We start from the raw sequence: 19,960 nt of genomic DNA on the forward strand, positions 1-19,960 counted from the left end.
AAGAAATGCAGGAGCCCTCCAGGTGAGCTCTGGCTACAGTTCCAGGGCACATGGGTGCTTCTGCCCAAAAGGATCAGAAACAGAAACAATGCCAATGCTTCATTTGCCCACATTAGGCTTCAGAGTCAACACTACTTGGACTGAACCAGACTGTTTATACCTCTCCAAAGTCCCAGTCCAGAAAGGTATGTAAGCACGTGCCTACCTCTATTTGTGTAATAGCCCACGGATTTCCATGGCTCAGCTTAGGCACGTATGTAAGCAGCTGGCTGACTCTACCTGCGAGCCCGGGGTACCATTTGCCTAAGAATGAGGTACAGCGCTGCCTCTTTCTGCTATTACACATGCCAGAAACTTGACTGCCTTCTCCTGAGTCTGTGGACGGCGATGGCACCCGTTACCTGGATTAGCTCAGTGATCCCTTTACTCCTATGGGCTCTTTGCCGGACCATGCTGCAGTAACAGCTACAACGTGGGGGCCAGTAAGTACCATTTCTTTAAAACAAAGGCAGAAGAAAGCGGTCATCCTTAATAAAACGGCGGGGAGGGGGGGATATTCAGCCTTGTGTTTGCTTTCTGGAGAAGACAGTGTATTAATCCCTCCCCACATCACCCCACAAAATCCAAAGAATCTCAATCCTAACATCTCCAATCCTCAGGGTTTGCTTGGTGGCTTCCCAGTTCTTCTTCCTGCTCTCTACACTTTCTCCCTGATTTGCAACCTTCCTGGGGCAGGCACTGTGTTTCAGCATGGGTGCAAAGTACTCGGCATACATGGCAGGGGCGCAGATAACAACATAGTGCAGGGCCAGGACCTCTGCTCTTGCTCCCGAGAGAACCCGATCACACCACGCTCAGTGGACTCGATCTGACAAATGGACACATCTGGTTCGATGCTCAGTCCCAGAAACACAGCAGCGACTGGACAGCACTCTGTTCCACCTCTCCCCCAGTTTGTCACCGGAGGCAGTGGGTGAACGCCGCATCCCTGAGCACTGGCTGCGCTGCGCTACATCTTCATTCCCTTTGACTTTGCCTTGAATGCTTTGATGTAAAAATAGAACTTGATTTCCAAGGTAGCGCTTGCCAGTGGCATCTGCAACCTCCTCATTCAAATGGGAAATAGCAGCAAACTGCTGGAAATGGATCCAAACGTCCCCAGCTCAGGCTGTCAGGCGGTAAACTAGCACAGCCCGAAACCTGTGTAGGGGCAGCAATAGCACCGACTGAATTCACGGTGATGGCAAATACCCTTGCGGGGCCTGCTGCATCCTTGCAGAGCACAACCGCATGGATCCAGACGGCGTTTTTCTGAATGGGGGCTTGAATATTAAGCCCCGTCCTTTGATCCTCTCTTGTAAATCAAAGTGCTGATGATCCCAGGAGCAGGGGCAAAAAAAATCTCGCCGCAGAAAGGCGTTATTGGCTTTGGTTCTTTTTGCCTGGTGGGTTGACAAAAGACCTGCTGTTTTGGTGAGCTGGGCTCTGACCGCTCGCCAAAGTTTTGAGCAAACATCACCAACTCCTTGCCCCGGGAGGACACGAGCCGGCTGCAAGCTGGCTGAACTTCTGAAACGCGTCCTGCTGCTCTCCCTCTGTTTTGCAGGTGCTTGTGCAAATGTGTTTTTCCACCTGTCCAGGAGGAAGTGCCATTTCTCCCTGTCGAAGACCAGTACAGAGGTTCCTAACTATGCTAGTCTGAAGCCAGGTGGAAGGGGAACAGAGTCGCTCCCTTTCTCCCTCTTAGATGGCAAAACTAAAACGCAGAAGGAAGAAGTGACTTTTGGCCCAATGTCTTGGAGTGAGTCAGTAACTAAGTCAGAAACAGGGACTAGGACTTACTGGACACTTGACTTGTCTCCTTTTGCAAAAGAAGCTGGAGACGCGATAGGTGATGGTTACGTGCAGCCAAGCCACAACATGGTTTTAAGGCTCCCCATGACATGGACCCTTCCAGAGAGGGAACATTTCTTCTTCTCCACCACATCCGCTCTCTCTTTGCTGCTCAGAGTGAGCATCTCTGAGCTCCGCTCACCCCCGCGCCCCGTGGACTTTCTCCTCGCCGTGGCAGCGCAACGTCAGGTCACGGCGCACAGCCATTCTGCGTCTGCGTCGGGTTCGTTCCAACTGGCTTGGAGACGCAAAACCCAAGACATACGGTTCCCCACCCCAATTCCTTCCTTGCCGGTCAAAACCACTTTTTCCAAGCCCGTCGCAGCCTCGCTAATCCTCGCTGCTCTTCTCGCGGTGCTCACAACATCACACAGCTCCAGGTCCCGGAGTCACGGGATGGGAAAACCTCGGCTTTGCTTTTAAGGGAAGCGTTGACCCCTTGTGATGCTGCAGAGGCAGCTCAGAAACATAAACCCTACCAGCTCCGGGATCGGAAGGCAAATAAATAAAGGAAATAACCCCGATCCGTTTGATCCCACTGGGAAACTCCACATTTTCAAGGCAAGCCTTGTGACTGCAGAATGCCAGACCCATGACCTGCGGGTGCTTGTGCCTGGTGATGCGGTCACATTGCTGCCAAGATGGGAGACGGCACCAAGGCTGCAGCTCCGAGCGAAGGCAGAAGTGAAAATGAAACCCGCTGGAAACGAACTGACCAGCCCTATTTTGCAGGGCAAGGATTTCCTAGGCTGATACCTTTTATTGGAGCATCGGCATAGCTGGCGGATAGCTAGACCAACTTGTGAGCGCAGGCTTCACTCTGTTTTCTTCCTCCAGGCAGTATAAGCAATGGGAAAGAAAAATAAAGCATCCCCCCTGCCCCAACTCCCTGCTGGTGCGAACACATTAAATCTGCAGAGCGTGAAACCAGAGTAACCCAGCGGGCGAAAGGGGCTGGGGACTGCTAGCTGCATTTCTGCGTTAACCATCCAAGGGCCCCGGGGATGAGGATGGAGAGGGGAGTCACAGCTGCATCCCTCTAGGATCCAGCCCGCTGGTGTCAACAGCTAGGGCCCGGCACGGGAACGCATCTCAACAGGGCAGGGATGCTTTAAGCTCTCCGGCCCCCTCCCTGCCCTTTCTGGGGTTCACTCAAAAGCCGCAGGAGTGGCTCTCTGCTATTTATACACCCAGCAACAAGGGAGCTGCAGCCTGCAGACAGCTTCAAAAGCAAAGGGGAGGGGAAGGGGGGGTGGCCTCGTTAACAGTTTTGCCCTTGACTTCTGGAACAGGCAGCGCAGCTCATCGATACTGCCCTTGCAGGAGGCTGCTCCCAGAGCCCGGGGATGCAGGGGTCTTGACATGGCTGCTGCTGGACCTGCCTTGAAACCGGTCAGGAGACAGGTCAGCAAAGGAGCGGCGTGCCCGGCCTTGGGAACACTAGTGTCAGCCAAAGGCGTTGTGGCTTTGCCTCCAAGAAGCCTGGAAGTGGCTGGAAAGCCGGCGTCTGTGTTACCCCTGCCACCGAGACTGAAATAATCAGCTAACAGAATGGTTTCGGGGTCCCCCCCAAACGAGCGCTGAACGTTTCAGCTCCTTTCTTTTCCCTGCGCGGGGCCGAGCCTTCAAAGGTTAATATTGTCTCAGTAAATATAAATATGCTTCACAGTTTATCTCCCTCCACGTACTGCTGTTACTTGGAAACCGTTTGTAGGGAGGTTAATTCAGGCCACACGTCTCCGAAGCACATGCTCTGCTCCCAGGGCAAATCAAACAGTGCAGCAAAATCCCTGCAGCACAGCCAGCCAAGGTGAAGCCTGTCCTCTGCTACGGCAGGAGCGGCGCGCAGGCACACGGCGCTTTAGAAAGGTCAGCGGTGCAATACACCGCCTCCTCTCCTCCCACCCCGCAGCAGAAACCCTGGCGGTTCCCTGCGGTTCAGGGCGACGGCAGCGAGCAAAGCGTGGTCTCCGAGCTCCGTCTCCAGGCACCGGGGTCTGGAAGACGTGGAGAAATCAAGTGAAAGGGGAAAAAAAAAATCAAGCCAGAAGGGGATGCAGAGTCCCTGCTAGCTTTGGTCAGTTCAAAACCTCGGATGCAGCCGTAGCCTCAGCTGCAAAAGGTCATCTACAGCGATATGGGAACATCTGATGAGAAGGAGCCTCTGGGCTATCGAGTCCAATCCCCATGCAGAGAGGTTGGCTGGCAGAGTCTGGTCAGGATGCCCAGTTGCCTTTAAAACTGGCTGACTGTGAATACGGGTAGCGGGGTACTCCATCTCCAGCATCTCTGCCTCCGAGCCAGGCCGACGTGCAATCAGCAGCCATATGCTCAGCCTCCGAGGCAAAGGCTACCCCATATGGAGACCCTAAAAACACAGCTCCGGGACACCCTCCGGTTTCCGACGGGGAGGGACAGCCTGGGGACTAATGTTGTGAGACGTGCCAGAGCCCCCGCCTGCTACTCTCCTCTCTGTGAATGCCCCGGGGTTTTATGTTTTAACTGCTGGTGAACTCAACCAACAAGTAATTTCCACGACGCCCTTGGGGAGGACGGAAATCCCAAGCACATCCTAGGTCCCAGGGGCTGCTGTGTTTTATGTGGGGCTGGTTGCTAGCAAGGGAGGTGGCAGCTGGCTGAGCAGGGTGGGATGCCCCTTTTTTCTCCCCCAAGAGCAGTGAAGATGCCAACATCCTGGCCTGGAATCAGATACTGCCCAGGGGAGCAGGGGCTCCTCTGCCCCAGCCCAACTGGCACGGTGGGGGGATAAGAGGGAAGACACGAAACCTAACAGATGTCATCACAACTAAGGGCGCAGAGTAAACTGCCGCCAACGAAAGGCTATATCCCAACACCCCACGCACCCCCCAGGACCCAGCCTGCCAAACCTCCTCCCACGAATAATCCTACTTGGCACGGGGTAGTGCCATACGCATCACTGCAAACGCTCTCAGCCACGTGCCAGAACAGGGCCCCTATCCACCGAACACCGCTGTTAGAGACAGAAACGTCCCTCTTGCTCTCTGGGCAAACTGAGGACAGCAAGGGGACATGCTGGTAATGTGGGCGCTTCCACCTTCTTTGCTCAACGTATGGTGATTTCTGGCTTTCACACTGGAGCCGGCGAAAAGGGAACTCATCTCCCTGCCTTTTGAGCTACTTGGCACAGATCTGGCATGCTGTACGCGCCTCCCAGGTGACCCCGTGTCAAGTTTGAGCCGGCACGAGAGAGAGACACAAAAAAGGAGTTTTTTATTTCAGCAAAATTAATCTCAGCTCTTTAATTACACAAGAACCTTTTGTCCCACGCAGCCCACATAAAGGTAGGGCTCCAGCCGGTGAAGTGGGAATACGGTTACCTGAAGTGCTAGCGGACCAATTATAGCAGGATCTATCCTGCCGACGCAGGGACAAAGGCTCACGATTTGAGCTGCAAGAGCGAGTGCTACCCTGGCGAGACCGGAGCTCTGAAATCGCTGGAACCCGTCACTCGGACGCCCAAACGAACCGGCCGACGAGAGAAAGGGAGCAGCTCCGAACCCTGGGGCTGGGCGTGGGGAGGAACCGACACGATCCGCAGCTTTGGTTTTCTCTGCTCGTTTAGCTCAGAGCCCTTGGCCCCTGACATGCGCTGAATTAACAGTGGTGTTCATGACGCAAGAAAAGGGAGCGTGACGTGCTCGGGAGGTAACGCTCAATGCCTCCCAGGTTACTGCAACCGTTCCTCACCCCAAGGACGCGCTAGCGCCTGCCCACTAACAACAGGGAAGAGAAGATGCCGTCAGCGGGTGGCCAGCTACGCTCCTGCCCCCCCAAATCCCAGCCCGGTGACGCTCCTGGCTGCTCAGCGCTTTTACCTGTACACCAGCAACAGAAAGCTGGCAGCGCCCATCGGCCTGGGAGCCTACACATAGGATTGGCTCTGATGTGAAAATGCCCTGATGGACACAGGCCAGAGCTACTGCAGGTTGCCAGGCTTAAGCCTACAGCCCAGCGCTTATACCCTCCCCGCTCCGCCGCCTCCGTTGAAGGTTTCCACTGAACGCACCCGAACGACTCTGGCTGCACCCTCCGCAACACGTCTAGAGATCCATTCACGTCCTCTTTGCATTGTTGGGCAGGGGACAAAACTCAGCTAAGTGCCAGGGCAGCTGCATTGTCATTCATAAAACCCCAGGGAGAATGAATCTGCTTTTTATTCCCCTAAAGCTGGCATGGTATTTCTGGTTGCTCCACGCTTTCAGGTCTTGCATACAGCGAGCGCCCAGGAACAACAAGCTGCGAGGCGGGACACACTTCTCCGTCCTTCAATAATTCATCATACATTAATGCTTCCACGCTTGCACGTGCCAAGGGGACATAAAAGAGATGAGCAAAACCTTGAACGGGCTTGGGGGGCGGGGGGGAGCCGTTAGGTGAATTTCTGATGAGGGAACATGTCTGCAAGGGCTAATAAAAAGACCTGAAAGGGAATAATTTAGCTACAACAGAGTGGGGTACAGCATTTGTGTTATGCACATCAAGGTTTTGCCACAGCTTTAATGGCAAATCAATAAGACTCAAAAGAATAAATGACCTGTGCTTTCAAAAATGACGAGTGATTTAGGAGCCCTGTTCAACTCTTACATAAGAACATGAACTGCCAAGGCAGGTCAGACCCGCAGGGCCTCTGGCAGTGGCAAGTAGCAGATGCTTCAGAGGAAGAAAACTAGGAACAGGTCTGCACGGAGTGACGCATCTCCTCCCAGGCACCACCAGTAGGTTACAGCTCTGACCAGTGGGTTTATAACCTTCAATGGGCCTCTCCCTCATACGTTTGTCCCATCTCTTTAACTTGGTTATAGCACTGGCCTCCACGGCATCCGGTCTTCCTGAAACTGCTCGGCTTGTCCTGAAAACCCAGGCCCTTTCGTGGTGTCTCGAGATGGGCACCTAAGGAGGGAAGGGCTTGAAATCCTGCATCCCGTTTGAAAGCCGGGGTCGGCATTTTTAGCCGTGCAGAGGTAGTGATTTCCGATCAAGCAACTGGCTCCGCTTAGCAAAACAAATGCAGCAACGGAGTTAACACATCACACAACAGCTTTGTTGTGGTTGCACCTCGAGGTGAGAGCAAACCAGAAACACGTAACAGTTTGGGGACATTTCAAGTGTCATGGCAAAACCCGACCTCAGCCATTTGCTGTCTGTAATGGAGGGGGTGGGGGGAGGAAGGGGTTGCAGTTTCAAAGCCAGGCAAAACCCAGGTCTTGAAAACACCGGTAAATGAGGACTGAAGGGAAGGTGCAGTGTGCCAGCTGAAGGTACAGAAAGCATCTATGCCGCAGCAGCACGGGCAACCTTGAACCTGCCCTAACCCACCGAGTCCAAACTGGGAAATGCACCGGTGAAACTGCTCTGGGTTGTGCTCCTACAGCCATTCTTGAGATCCTGATCTCTGGCCTGTGCAAGAGCCGCTGCTGGGGACAACTGCTGGGGACAGCTCACTGGCATATTCCCAGGCACGGAGCATGTGAGCAGGAGAGGTCAGGTTGGTCATGCTGGAGATGGGCCATGCTGGGCCATACCGATGCTGTACTGTAGACGTACCCTTGCTGCCCCTGCCAAGTCCTGCTCGGCTCTTGTATGCCTTTCTACTTCCAGCTTCCTAGGTTCTGCATGATGCCCCGACGCTGAGCTCTTTCTACAAACCACGATTCGCGTTGGGTCCTTTGGGCTGTTTGTCATGGCTGGGTGGACAGGAATCTACTGAGGTTCAGATGAAGACCCTCTGCCGGTAACCCTCTCCTAGCAGACTGCAGACAATTGATCCTGCTGGGGTGGACAACTTCTTCAACCATTTAATGGAAGAAAAGTTACCACTGTTAGGGCCAGGGGTCCAAAGGCTCTTCTAATCACAAGGGATGCAAACACGCACGCTCAGGGTTTGAAATTTAGGAAAATGTTAACATAAAAAGAGGAAACCTGGGTATAACCGCACTGGCCAGCGCAGAATCTGGTCTGCATGGTATTTGGTGCCTGGTTTCTGCAAAGTCTCATACAAGGAAGAAAAGGATTGTTCTCTATCCTGTTTTTCCTGGGGTCATTCTGCTTTAGCAAGTTTTGTTCCCCTAAAACTCAGCTTAGGACCACGGCTTTTGGATAATCTTTAGGGGCAGCTCAGGGTCTTGAAGCAGTCCGTCGACTTGTGATGATATTAATACCGTGGCAAGTCATGCACGTTAGCTAGCTGCTTGCTGCAAAGATGGCATGGCAACCCTCTGCAGGGTCTCATTAGAATGAGGGCTACTTAAAATTTTTACTGCTCTCTTATTTCTTCCTCCTAAATGATGGAGTGGCAGGCCTTTTCCTTTTAACAAAGCCAGTATTTAGACAGGTATTCCCCCAAAAGACTGTAAACAGCTTTAAGATAGGTCAAGCCTTTGGCAGTGCCTCGGATCACACGACAGATATAGCATACAAAACGAACCGGTCTCACTCTCTGTCTGCATATGTACCTGAACCAAAATGGACCTGAGCAAAAGGGGAACAGGACCTAGCAAGGCAGCTGAAGAGGGCTTAAAAGCTTTTGAAATTGGAAACACAGGAATGAACTGGGGCATGAAATTAATTTTTACTGTACTGGGTAAGAGGCAGAGCATCAAGCTCCAGGAAAATAACAAAAAGACTCTGATAATGTTGTAGGAAGAGTGTGAATTCTCCTTGTACCTCCTGAATCACCGTATTAATAATACACGTGAATCATCCTGACTAAGAAGCAACCCAAACAGTGAGATTTAAACCGGTGCTGCAATGCAACGCATATCTCTGTATAGTAGTACTGCAGTAGTCGCCGCGTGGAGATGCTAATCCTATCGGGTCTTGTAGGATCCCTGTTGACCCACAGCGTTGCAAGAATTAAGAGGCAGAATGCTTCCACGGGTGAGCTGGAAAACGAAAATTAACAGAGACCTTTATACTCAGAGAGAAAAAAAACAAGCATGATTGTGCTTCCATGCCCAGGTGGGAGACTCAGTCAATTATACGTTGCGTCATTTTGCTTTTAACACAGGAGTTCAGGGGAAAAGCAGTCCCAGATTACTTCACCGCACTGCCGTGCGCCAAGGGCAGTTCTGGCTGCAGCAAACTCCCGCTTACAGTGAAGTGGTCGAGAGGAACGCATGATTCATTCGACTTCAGCGCAAGAGAATCTGCTCGTCATTGTCTTCCCAACTCTATTGTGTCCTGCGCTCGGAAGAAGCCTCAAGGCACTCCCTAAGGGCTCTGCTGGGAGGATCGCTGCCTCTCCTGCTGAAATCCAGCTACGCCCTGGCTGGAAGGTGGAAACTGCTCTTCTCCAGGAAGGCTACACAAGCACGTGGGGAGAAAAGGAGGAATGTGTCGAGCTGAAAACGGAGGAAGCTTGCTACAGGTGGAATAAAAACATCCCGATGCATCTGGTCCCGACACTGTGGCTTTTCACCCTTCCCTCTTGCAAAAAGGGCCAGGGAATCCTTATTACTACGAGAGGACGGGGCCTTAGTCTTATGGCCCATCTCTTCTTGCAGGGCTAATGCCCCTTAACACGACACTGTGATGCAGGAAGACTACCGCCAGCCAGCGCCCCCACGTCTTCCACAACAGGTAAAATGACATTCTGGAAGACGAGACCTTTAAACCGGGGCTGCTGTCAAGGACGAATACATCTGGAACCAAGCTAGCTTAAGGGCCTTGCGCTGACCTAGATCTGCAAGTGCATTAAGTGGCATCAATAACCAGCTGAACATGGCTAATTGGAGGGCTTCTGCTAGAAAGGGAGAGACCGACGGTTTTCATTTAAAAGACGGAGCTTCCAGATGTTTGCAAAATGAAAGCCGCTACGAGCATCAGTCCGGTTCCCCCGGCCCCCCTCTGGCTTTTGATTATGACAACCACCCTTAAAAGCACAAGGGGTAGGACAGTCAAGTACAGAATAAAAATGCCAATTAAGGGACTTTTCTTTCACCTCAACGATCATCACCATATTTGCTGTCTGCAAATCCACTGCCCGCTCTGGTTATGCATAACCCACAGACTAGGATCGAAAATTCAGAGAAGAGCGCTCCTATTTTGCAGAATCTGTTGAACTCGGCATTTGGCAGGCTTCACGTTTAATCATCAGTTTCGCCGTTGACTCGTAGTCAGCAACTCCGTTTCCTCTGCTGTTTGTTTGGGTCTTTCCCACAGCAACAAAAGGACCAGAAATCTTTAAAATTAGAGGAAAATGTGATTGTAAAGCCACAAAAACCAGCAGGGGAACTCGGGGGCAGGTGGAGTATCTGGACCCGTTTCTAACTCGTTCCTTTACGACGCGCTGGCTCTTTGTTCAGCATCGTGGCTTTAAACACGCTGTTTGAGACAGCTTTGGACGGTCGCGGGAGAGCAGCATTTTTAAGGGAGCACGAAGGGACGGGGCGGACGGCCAGGAAACAGGGCAAGGTAAGCTCTGAGAAGGCCCCGAGCGTGGGGATCCGCTTGCAAGAACCTCGGTGGCAACGTAATGATCCAGTCCCCGAAATAAACAGCAAACCAGAAGAGATCTCCACAAAGTTACCTGGGTGCGATCGTGCCTTTAGGGTCTCCGAACCCCATCCCCTACCCCAGGGAGCGTTGCCCTACCCAGCGGCACCAGCATCTTGCTCTGCTGACGTGCGAGAGAAAACATATGATCAGAAATGAGAGCCAGGCAGGTCGACGGGAACAAGGGACCCGACATCCACAGCCTCCTTCCAACCGGGAAGGGAGCACCAGGCAGCTGTCCTAACAGTCTTATTCACAGCCCTTGATGGGATGCAGGTCCAGACGCCTCTGGCTGGATAAGAGACGTGGGCAGCTCCAAGACCTGTTTTCCGTCAAGCCGGTTGAAGAGTTTCGCTCGCAGACATCATCCTCGTTAAAGCCAACTGCCAGAGCGCGTGCTTAAGGCAAGCCAACGGGGGAGCGAGCGCAGTCATGGACACGTCCACGGGGGAAGAGTCCTGGCGGGTTTGCATAGCCTCAATGATACGCGACGGCGGCAAACGTGTTACTGAGACCATGCGTTTTCCGCTGCCTCGGTCAGTCGGGGCGCGCCGGGTCTGTAGGAATTGGTGGCTGCCGACAGACGTGTACTCGGAGGTCAGAGGCGAGGCCGTTTAGGCAGGGGGAGGACAAAGCTGGACTTGGAGAGTTAACCGTATCAGCAGAAACGGTGGGCTTTGAAGAGAGTCCGAAAGCATCTGGGATTAGTGTCACGGGAAAAGGGGCTCAACTGGGATTTTAAACGAGTCAACAGAAAGCTCAATGACGGAGAGAAAAAATGGTCTTTTTGGCAATGAAACTCCTACGATTCCTGTTCCCGAGACACGGCTGCCATCTTACGTGACCCTTGGGCAGGATGCCTACCGAACCGGCACCTCCATTTCCCTGGCTAGCAAATGAGGACAACCCTTTCCTACTTTATACGAGTGCTGGATTGATCGCCATCAGGGCAGCACTCTGGCGTTATCTGTTCAATGAGATGATTTCCTTTACCTTGGTGTCTATGCACCCAACAATCTTCTAATGGACTTATCCTCAGTGGCGCAGGTAGGGCTGGACTAGTCCTCTTCCTTTTACAAACCAGCAATGGAGGCACAGAGAGACTGAAAATTAGTAAGCCTCAAGACTCAGAAACCACTTCACACGTGTGGCCTTATAGGACTTGCCAAGGGAAGTCTGTGATGGAGCAAAAGACCTGAACCCGGGGCTCCCGAGTCAGAGACTAGTGCCCCGACTGCTGGACCATCCTTTCCTTCTTTGGATACTTAGGAGAGAAACACTCTCTCACTGCCCGTCCATCAGAGCAATTCATAATGCATGTAACCAACCCTCAGGGCGGAGAGCTGAGAACTGCTGTAGGGTATCTATCCTATTCACTTCAACTCCAGATACTCCACTTGCTTCATTTCTACCGGCATCTAGCAACACTGCACTGGAAGCCATGAAATATGCTGTTTCGGCAAGTACCATAATAGGCCTGGCCCATGCGGACACAACCAGGCCGTATCAAAGTAGTCATCTCTATACCAACAACCCAAGCAAAAGCCCAGGTCACACCTGAAATTTTAATACTTCAATCCATAAAAATGGCAATTAATGCTGTCCAATCTACACTCATCACAATTATTAAATGTCGGCTGATTAGTTTAAGACATAAGGGATAAATTACAGGATTACTAAACCTCAGTAAATATCTTTGGGGGAGAGAAAAAAAAATCAATTGTTAGATGTCTACTAAGGGTCTCGTTGAAACCTAACTGTCACGATACCTTTCCGTTTCAAGCCCACCCTTGCTGAAAGCACATCTGGAAAAGCTGACAGGTAGTTGCACACCTTGGCACGTGTCAAACACGAGTCTCTCGCGCGTCACGCTGAGAAGTGCTTGACCACCGGGCTGCCAGTCAGACCAACGTGACTCAAGCAGGGAGACGCGCCACAAACACCAACAGCACAGGAAGCGCGGAGAGGCGGGCGAGGAAGGCTGGCCCTTGGAAACCTACGGACCGCCCTTCAGTACAGACCCCCCTGGCCAACCTCAGCCCCCCCTGCTGTGGGGAGCAACACTGTGGTCCATTCAAGTTGATCTTCTTCCAGTCATGGTGAGTCTCATGAGCCCAAGGGATGCTGAACAACTGGGTCCATTTAAAGTAAACCCGTCCCACAAACAATGGTATCAGAGGACTCGTTCCCCCCACCCGGCCCCCCCAAAAACCAGACAGTGCCCCTAACACCCCACTAACATCCCGAGCAATATGCTTCTCGAGACGGTTCACCGCTCCAGGCACCGAGAGCAAACACCACGGCACTAGGAGGGGACATGCTATTTCTTTTCAGCCTTAGTGGGGAACGGGGGTCTGGGAGCAAGCTCATCTCTCCTCTGCTCCAGCTCTAATAGATAACCTGACATTTAAAATAAGACTTTATTGCCATGTACTTACATTTTAATGTTTTCATGGTACTGCCTGGTGTCTGAAGGCTGGTTGTATAATGGCTGAAATAAATAAGAAAAATGAAGGCATAAATGGTATAGTCTGACATTTAGAAACTTAAACCTGTCAGAAACACTCCGGCATCAGCGTGGGCTCCCGTCTTGCAGACGGAGCGGGAGAGAGGGGGCCCCGCGTCGCCCGTTCTGCTCCATGCCGAGAGCCGTCTCCCGCAGCTGCCCCCTCTCCGCCTCCCTTCCCCGCGCGCTGCTCCTCGGCTTTGATACAGGAGAGGGGCTGCCGCCTCGCACACACGCGGCCGCGCTGCCTGAGTCACAGCGCGACCGAGAGCAGCCCGTGGGAGGCAGGCAGCCTTCAGCCGAGCTGGCTCCGAAACAGGCAATTTTGCTGTGTAATTCGCATAAACGCCGGCCGTGGCTGGGGAGCTGGCTGTTATTCCCTCGGCAAAGCCGCGCGCACCTTGGAACATATGACACGGGGGAGGAGAGGGGAAGGGGGGGGCGGCACAGCCTGTGTGCTGCAAGTTGTTATGTCTATGCTGCAAAAGCCTGCCTTTGCCTCTGCGGGAGCCGGAGCAAGATCCCGAAGCTAGCCAGCCACCTGGGACGCAGATCCCGGCGCTCGGCAGCTCGCGTGGCTCGTTGCTGCAGTATCCCAGCACCTCGCGAGCCTCGAGCCTGTGTGTCCGCTCTGGACACCCCTGGCGGGGGGGACAGCACGCTCATCTTGGTTATGCACAGGGAACCCGCGGCACAGACAGAGCGACGTGCCCAAGGTCACGCGGGGAAGTTGTGGCAGAGCAAAGGACTCAACCTGCAGGTCTGGAACGGACCCGAATTGTTGGGGTGCTCTTCCTCTCCGGCCCCCAGAGAGGCGGCACGTGCCTAGGGCATGCGAATGAGAGTCAGGGGGCCTGGCGTCTGTGCGGCAGCCCATCTGACCTGCGTGGAGAAAATGTGGGTGGAAGAAGCTACTGCAGGAGGATCAACTGTCAGCCTGTAAATCCTCTTGTTTGATCAGTGGCCGTGCCAGGCACTGCTGCTCTTCACCCAGGGGAACGGCACTTCTCCACAGGGGAACTGCAGCAAGTCATGCCCTACTTCAGGTGTCACCAGACTTTAAGCAAGAGCCATACGGAGTCAAGGCCAGAGCAATGGCCCCCTCCAGTTACTTGCTGGCTTTGGCACCACGCAGGACCAAGATTTCCAGTCCACATTTGGATTCCAGCATCTGCCAAGTTTTGCATTTTTTTTTTTTTTTTAACAGTGCATTGTTGGCTGACGCTCACCTCACCTGTCTTATCAGCTCCTGATGGGATCAAAAAGATACACGACTCCTTGAACCTTTCTCTAGGTCCCCAGCACCCTCCTGCCTTCAGCACGCTCTGCCTGGTGCCCCCAAACACCCTCCCTTGCTCCAGTACCATCCCAAAACCACACTCCTTTTAAGGACTAGGCTGCAGCTCAGAAAAAGGGATTAAAAGTCCCCCCATATTTCAGCATTATGTCTGGGACCTGCGGGTTCCCAGACCTGAGGCAGCTCTATAGTGAGAACAGTGCTTCATAGTTGTCATAGACATTAGGGCTGGAAGGGACCTCGGGAGATCAAGTCCAGCCCCTGCCCCAAGGGCAGGAAGTCAGCAGGGGTCAAAGGATCCCAGTAAGATAAGCATCCAAATGCTGAGCTGATCCAAGGAACAGCACCCAGGTCTGAAGCCCAAATCCTCTCCTCTACCATCCGCCAGCACCAATTAGCCAGAGGGTGGTGGGAACAACTCCCTGCAAGCCTGTACTGCATCTTCACCCCGTTTCCCTAACCCTCATTCTGCCTCTGGCTGCCAGAGTCCTACCTAGGCCCTAGCACAACTGAGGCACCAAGCCCTTACCAATTAGGAGGACCTGACTTTTTGCATTTGATTGAAACTGGAAGGTCAAGCTGGGGTAAACGGGGCACAGGGAGTCCTACTGGAGCTGTGGAGGTTGGTGGCACATGCCAATGGCTAGGCAATCCCAGTACAATAGGTGGGTGCAGCACCCAACACCAGGCCCCGTGCCGTTGTCTTCTACAGCTCCGCTTCTTATTATTCCTCCTTTTGTCACATTCCTGGATGTCCCCCTTGTCGGGCTGTTCCAGGCACGGAGGAGCAGGGTAGGCCCTCACTGCTCGATCCAAGCCCTGATGAACACCTGGCCAGGGCTTCGCTGAATGCACTGCATGTGGCACTGTACAGAGTCATTCTTCCTGTGCAACAGGACCTCCGCCAGCGGGGTGGGTCATTCCTCCTATGTGGCTGATGTACGACAAACTCTGGCACCAGACTTTCATTTTTGCTAACTAAAATCAATTTTAAGAAATTCACATATTAGCCAGGGCCAGGCCAGAGAGAGGATGCAAAGGTAAAACGGAGAGCTGCAAGAGCCGGAGGTGCAACAGAGGATCCCGGGGGCGGGTGACACCAGAGATGACTGAGCTCAGGACCCAAACCCGAGAGGTGTTTCTAGCCACCAGCCAGATTCGAGAGCTCAGGGCAGAGCCTGCACGTGCATCTCAAATGGTGTCAATAAAAGCAGCTTTGGCTCAACCACAGCAGCAACTGGTCGCCTGACGAACGCAGCCTCCGTCTAACCGCAGAGACGCTGTCCAACTTTGCAGACGCTGCATTCAGAAGCTGTTGCTGAACCATCTGCGAGCAATTTCACAGCTGTGGCAGAACGGGATCAAACAGCCAGAACGCATGACGGATGGCCGACAGTCCCAGCCGACAACCCAAGCACGATTAAACGTAAGCCAGCCATGCTGCCCCTCCATAGGAATGTGGTCGAGGAGACTTTGATCTCGAACGAGAAGGGCAATAAGGAGGAGACGGGAGGCTGGCTTAGCTTGTGTTTACCAGACTCCCTATCCTCCAGCCCTTGCAAGGCTCAGGATAACGGCAGATCTAATGGCTCATCTTGCAGCCCTCAATGTGGGTCCCTGCAGCCCCTACCTCACAGACCTCAACGGTTAGACACTGGTGTTGGCTGTCTGTCCTGGAAGCTTCTTTTCAAAGATGCGGCCTTCATTTACAACTGGCCCTTTCCCTATGCTGCTCTCTTGTTACACGTCAGCGCTGGTACACCCCCCCTATTATCGCCTCACCAGGAAGGTTGGTGCACAAGGTGTAAGACTTATAGCAGGAGATGGACAGAGGGACTGTTTCTACATGCATGTCCGACTGACCCATCCCCACGGCAGCTGGGTGTGAAGGTGCCACTTGCACCCGCGCTGCAGAAGTCACCGTGCTCGGTTCACAGCTTCCCGCAGCAGAACATACGTCTCTCCTAGGAAGACCCAAACACACTTGGGACAGCTACCTAATCAATGAAGGTCACAGCAGCTGCTGTCAGCACTGATGACTTGGGTCATGGTACCAGAGTACCAGGGAATACCAGGCAAGCTGTGCCTCCTACTTGTTCAAGCCCCAGTTCAGACCCTTCCAGCCTGGGAGGTGCCAGTGGACAGGCATCTGTCCTGGAAAGGCCTAGGTGCAAGAGCAGGGGAAGGCAATTCCTAGGAAGAGGAAGCCAGAGCAGTGGCTCTGGAGAGTCGAAGCAGCACGTGCTGCCCAATCAATGACAACACCCAAGAGCTGCTTGGCCTGACCCAGTACACGTAGGCAGTTTGCTCCTGCAGGACGGCTGCAGGGACCGCAGTGAAGGGCAAGAACATGCTTCAAGAAAGGAAAGTGTTTTCCTCCGATCTCCACTTATGTGAGCAGACTGGGACGTGATGAGTCATGTCAACAGGCTGCACTGGGGGCGAGAGGTGGCTGGTGACTGCTCCTTGCGGGCTGTGGCCCAGTCTTGCGCGCACACGCGCTGCAGACACATCGGTTCGAGTCATCTCCTGTGCTGCCTCCTAAAAAATCTGCGCTAACGGCTCGGACTGCTAAGTGCTAACAACATCCTGTTCTTCTGGGGTTTAAAAGAAACCTGCATACTAAGAAACAGGGAAGGCTAAAAATCCCAGCACCAACTTTAAAAATACCATTCATCACCGTATGCTCGCAGGCTAGGGAAAATGAGAATGCAGCGGAGCCAGTACGGAGAACAGCAATGTGCCAGCCGGGGTTGGCCTGGCCACGGCAAAGCCATGCTATGGGACAAATACAGGTTCACGGCAAAACTAGGGTATAGCAGGTATAGGCTGGTCTGTTAAGATTCAACCTCCTCTGCACTCATTTCCTGTCCTGCAGGGGGAATTCCACTGAACAGCACCGAGCAGCTGTAAAAATAGCTGCCTTCCCTATCTGCAAGAGAGAGCTCATTGTATGAGGACTGCACTACCAGCCTGCTGCGGGATCCAGAGGAGAAGACGCTTGTTAGCACTTGTAGATTTGGGTATGAGGAAGGGCTTTGCTTGCCCATCACTGTAAACAAGTTGGTCTTGCTTTAGCACACCACATTAGCGCGGTGCTTAGCTTTCCACCCTAGCTTAGACGCTAGTCAAGTCAATGAGAGAAGCAATGCACTGAACAGCTATGCCAAATCCGAGCCAAGTTGCTGCCGCAGTTTTTTCACCCTGCATGAAACATGCCTGCCAAGGACTCGTTCGGGGCTCAGCCCAAGTGAAAGCTTTCAGGATGGCACTCAGATTCATGTTCTGAATCATCTTCCTGCCTAAAAAACAGCATGGTCTTGACCACAGTACCCAGCATCTCCACTTCTCAAACAGCCACGCCACACCCAATGCTAGACCAACTACTGATAAGGACATGGAGGCCTCTGCCCAGGTGACGTGGAGGAGAGGGGTGGGATTTTTGGAGGCATCTGTAGGAATTAGGTATCTGCCTGTGATTGCCTTTTAGTGGGACTGAGTCAGACCATGCTCTTTCTAGCTAGAAAAAAATCACCCCCCACATTCCCAACTCGAGCAGCACCAAGGGCAGTGATTCTACGCGGGAGGATCACACAGCCGTCAACACTACAGGAGATAAGACACAGGGCCAGATTTGTTAAGATCAAGTCAACGGGAGTTAGGGAGATAGACTGTCAACACAAAGCACTCACTTAGCGCAGACACCTTCCAAAGGAAGCCTCGGGATGCACATTTCAATGAAGAGCACAAGAGTCTGAAAGCCCAGAATTAAGGGCCGAAAAGGTGAAAGTCGAAGGCTTGTCTCTGGTCGGGAGATTGACTCAACAGCTTTCGACTTCGAGGATGTATTGATTAGGATTCAAGATCCATGGCTAAGTTCTCAGCTCTCCTACACCAAGTTACCTGCAAAACCCCTGGTGCACCTGAAACTAAGCCAAGGCCAGACGTGCTAGTCAATGCAACCAGCTGGTAAAATCCCTCTCCCTTTTCCACATCACAAATACACCAAAAAAACCCCAACCCCTTCTGCAAATCTGGATCTGTCTCTGATTGGTTCCCTTTACCTTAAATTGAAGGCAGAGTCAACATGGCCTTGCTGCCCAACGATTCACCCTTGGATCAGGAACAAAAGGGAAATCCAGCAGGTTTCAGTCAGCCCAGTCGAAAACAAGCACTCCCTGAAGATGGTCTAGCTTTGGATTCAACCTGCCATCACATGACACTACCAGCATGTCATCACCACTCTGTGGTTTGCTAATGCTTCTATAACCTCCTGCCTCTCTCAGTTGTGACTAACCAACATCCTCAGTGACCTCTCGCCTTGAAAAATCAGCACCTGGCAAGCTGCCTTGCTATCACAGAGATGCTTATCTGTCACCATCTCTGTTTGATGCAATAACCAGCTTATGCTTGAACAAATATTAGGGAGAGGTCTGTGACCTGGGCCCTGCTGGTAGCCACCCCTGCATGTGCGAGAAGGCAAGAACATTTTGCAGCCTAAAAGCTGGCTCTGAGGACCCAGATCTGCAGGCCCACCGTTCTCCCAGGACCCCTGCCCATTCCTATGGCATCATGCTGGAAGCAGACCGAGTGTACCATATGCAAATGTGCATGAGTGTGCATGAAGAGCTCTGCACTCCTTCCTGGAGGAACTTCCTCTCCAATTGAGATGACTGAGTATTAATAGCATTGATTTGTATCACGGTAACACGTGGCAGGGGCTGAGGTAGGACGGCTTCTCTCTCTGTGCAGCTGAATTAAAGGGAGCCTGTAAGAGACCCAAACAATCTCAGCAAAGCATGGCAGCACGTGCTTACTGGATGTCTTCCCTGGCACTGTACACCAGTGGTGGCAGTGAGGGCAGTGACCGTGCTCCGCACTGTACAGAAGGACAGGCCGGCTCTGAAAGCTTTGCTCGCAGAGAGAGAGGACAAGTGAACTTTTCAAAGATGTACCATACTTAAAAGAACAAAAAGCTTGACACGGCCAGTCTAAGGGGCCAGGAAACTTGGCGGTGGAGCTGCCCGATGATGGAGTTATGCCCACAATGCCAACGGGCAGCTCCCCTTGCTGACAGAGGAGGCAAGGTGAGGTGTGCAGATGCGATCCCCTGTCCCCCAGGGATGCCCGCCTTCTGCAAACAAGGGAGACTCTCACTACGCTCAACAAAACCCTCGTGAATTCTGAGTGGCAGGGAAAGCCCCAGAGCCACCTTCCCCAGGGATGCTCCTCCAGCAGAAACCCAGCGCCTCCCTTTCCCCCACAGGCTTTCCCTTGAAGGACCCCGCTAGCTACAGTGTCTGTCTGGGGGCAGTCAGCAGCTTGCAAGAAATGCTCTGCAAGACACAGGATCGACCCCTCCAGCTGCCCCTTTCCATAGTGTGGAGGGAATACTACTGGGAGGACAAGGGAGGTTCGCTCTAGGGTGCCCTCCCTGGTGAAGTGACCCCTGCGAGCCACGTGCACCCCTCAGGGAGGGAGGTTCCCTGCTATTTGCTGTACGTGCTTGCTGGGGGAAAGGAGGAGTCAAGCTGGGGGAGGTGAAGGAGCAGCTGAAGTCGGTGATTACAGTTCCCAGAGGTGCGAGGGGTGCCTGGGCGGGATGGGCAGGACTCTGTCCGGGTCCAAGAATGACCAGCGCCAGGTCACTCCAACACAGAACCGCTTCCATCCCCGCGACACGCTCTTCCGATGCTCCCCCCACCCGGTTATGAAAGCACTCGTGCACT

At 53.0% G+C, this 19,960-nt stretch overlaps 1 protein-coding gene across 21 annotated transcripts in view; it reads right to left on the minus strand.

The window, feature by feature from the left end:
* NCOR2 (nuclear receptor corepressor 2) overlaps positions 1-19,960 on the minus strand; it is a 336,324-nt gene that overhangs the window by 137,195 nt on the left and 179,169 nt on the right. For all 21 annotated transcript variants that reach the window (XM_019486693.2, XM_019486694.2, XM_019486692.2 and 18 more), the window contains exon 8: positions 12,867-12,919. In XM_019486693.2, coding sequence (XP_019342238.2) covers positions 12,867-12,919 — 53 coding nt within the window. The remainder of the gene's footprint in view (positions 1-12,866; positions 12,920-19,960) is intronic.

Source organism: Alligator mississippiensis, chromosome 10, assembly GCF_030867095.1.
Source record: "Alligator mississippiensis isolate rAllMis1 chromosome 10, rAllMis1, whole genome shotgun sequence".
In the NCBI taxonomy this organism is placed as follows: Eukaryota; Metazoa; Chordata; order Crocodylia; family Alligatoridae; genus Alligator; species Alligator mississippiensis.